Source organism: Alosa pseudoharengus, unplaced genomic scaffold (genome assembly GCF_046254945.1).
Source record: "Alosa pseudoharengus isolate Yale_2024_CS ecotype anadromous, Long Island Sound unplaced genomic scaffold, YU_APseudo_1.1 YU_APseudo_1.1_scf_13, whole genome shotgun sequence".
Lineage (NCBI taxonomy): Eukaryota > Metazoa > Chordata > Actinopteri > Clupeiformes > Clupeidae > Alosa > Alosa pseudoharengus.
In genome coordinates this window covers 23245650-23247801 of record NW_027468598.1, presented here as the reverse complement: position 1 = coordinate 23247801, position 2152 = coordinate 23245650, and the positions used below count along the sequence as shown (strand labels likewise).

The window sequence follows — 2152 nt, the reverse complement described above, 5'->3', positions numbered from 1 at the left end:
TAAACACTATGTCCTATTCTCCACACCTGACTATCATATGCATTTGTCATGTATGACCTTACTGTCCGTATTGACCCTAGGCAGATGGGTCAGGCCCTTGAGTCGTGGATCTGCTCAAGGTTTCTTCCTATATGTATCTCCAATTCTAGGGAGTTTTTCCTCGCCCCCGTTACCCATGGGCCTTCTTTCTTTCTTTCTTTTCTTTTCTTCCTCTTTTCTTTTTTCTCTGATTGCCTACATTCTGTAAAGCGCCATGATACATGTGTAATGTTTTGGCGCTCTATAAGCACAATAAAATTGAAATTGAATAGTTGTTCTTTCATAGTAGTCATTCCATAGTGTGCTGCAAGAGAAAAAAATGGGTAAGCACTGCCCTAGGGCTTGACGAATTGCATTTCATTGGTTGTACACTATTTCCTGATGGAGGTTGCTCTTTAAATATGACTCAACCAGAGAGTATTCCATATCTTAAGCGATTGCTATACCTTCTGTGTACAGATAAACAAGGTATATACTGACATACAAATGAGCCATGCCATTTGGTGCTTGACTGTAATGTATACTTAGAACAGAATTATATATTTTTTATGTGTTAACTGTATTTAATAATATTGTATCTGTACACATCACCTTGGTATACAAAGGAAATGTAAAGAGATTGGTGCCTGACGGTGATATCCATACCTAAAATATTTTTTACTTAATTATTTTACTAAACTTTATTAAATATATCTGTTTAATCTATATACATGACCAATGTTAACACAGTAGTGATCTTGAATTCAGTGCCTGACAAATTAATTTATTGAAAAGATGATTATTCTATATGTTTTCTAACTGCATTTAAAACCTTTTGTCTGTTTCACAGGATTTTTTTATCACATAGGAACTACTAGATGGACTGCCTCTTCACATGAGTATTGCAATGAATCAAACAATCTCTTCTGTCCTCAGAATTGCCAGCTTTGACATCCACCCCTCTGCTGTTTACCCTATTTTCATTATGGGCCTTTTGGTTTACTTCTTTTCTGTCCTCTCAAATGTGACGATCTTGGTGCTGATAGTTACTCAGAGGAGTCTCCACAGACCGATGTTTTACATCCTCTTCAGCCTGCCATTGAATGACCTCATTGGAATTACTGCAATGTTTCCCCGTGTGCTTGTGGACATTGTGATCATGAAGAACACTGTCAACTACCCACTTTGTGTACTTCAGGCATTTTTGCTCCATATGTATGGTGGTGGCATCCCCTTTATACTCGCAGCAATGGCATATGACCGATATATTGCTATATGCAAGCCACTCAGATACAATTCAATTCTGACCTCACTTGGTGTAACTGCTGTTATATCATTAGCTTGGGGTGTTAATTTTGCCTTAATTCTAGTTCTTTTCCTGCTTCAGGTCAGAGCAACAAAGTGTAGTGATTTTATTATAAATGTGTTTTGTGATAACTTCTCATTGCTTAGCCTTTCCTGTGGAAAAGACCTTACAATAAATAATATTTATGGACTATCTATTACAGCATTTATGCATGTAACCACTGTAACAATTCAGCTGTTCTCATACATCCAAATCCTTTTAACTTGTGTCATGAACAAACAATCAGATGCCAAATCAAAGGCTGTAAACACCTGCTTAGCGCAGATAATTGCATTTATTCTTTTTGAGATTGTCGGTTTGTTCACAATACTGTCTTATCGATTTCCAAACATAACCCCTAATGCAAGAAAAGCCTGTGGAATGCTTATTTTTCTGATTCTACCTGTTTTAAACCCCATTATCTATGGAATGAAAATCAAAGATATTAGAACAGCATTTTTTCGCATTTTGAAGAAAAGGAAAATTTCATCATCATAGTAGATGTTTGTGTACTGGTTTGGTCTGCTCGTGTCTGATCTGTCGAATGAAAATAATGTTTTAGGTGTATCATTTCAGTTCTTTGTATATTTGTAACATTAGCTACGAAAAATCAAAGGTTTGATACTTTAACTCTTTGATTTGTTATGTCCACTTGTAAACCTTGAATGGTCATATGGATATAATGTATAATGAATTGCTCTGGCATTCTTGATAAAATATACTGCTCAAAAAAATTAAGGGAACACTTACAGTTTTCCATAATTGTTAAAACACATTTTTTGAAACCTT

The 2152-nt window shown here is 35.5% G+C and overlaps 1 protein-coding gene across 1 annotated transcript; it reads left to right on the top strand.

Moving 5' to 3' along the window:
* Positions 1-925: 925 nt before the first annotated feature.
* LOC143122218 (olfactory receptor 8G50-like) lies at positions 926-1861 on the top strand. The gene has a single exon (XM_076283075.1). It carries the CDS (start codon positions 926-928, stop codon positions 1859-1861), a length of 936 nt encoding a protein of 311 aa, XP_076139190.1.
* The last annotated feature ends 291 nt before the right edge of the window (positions 1862-2152 follow it).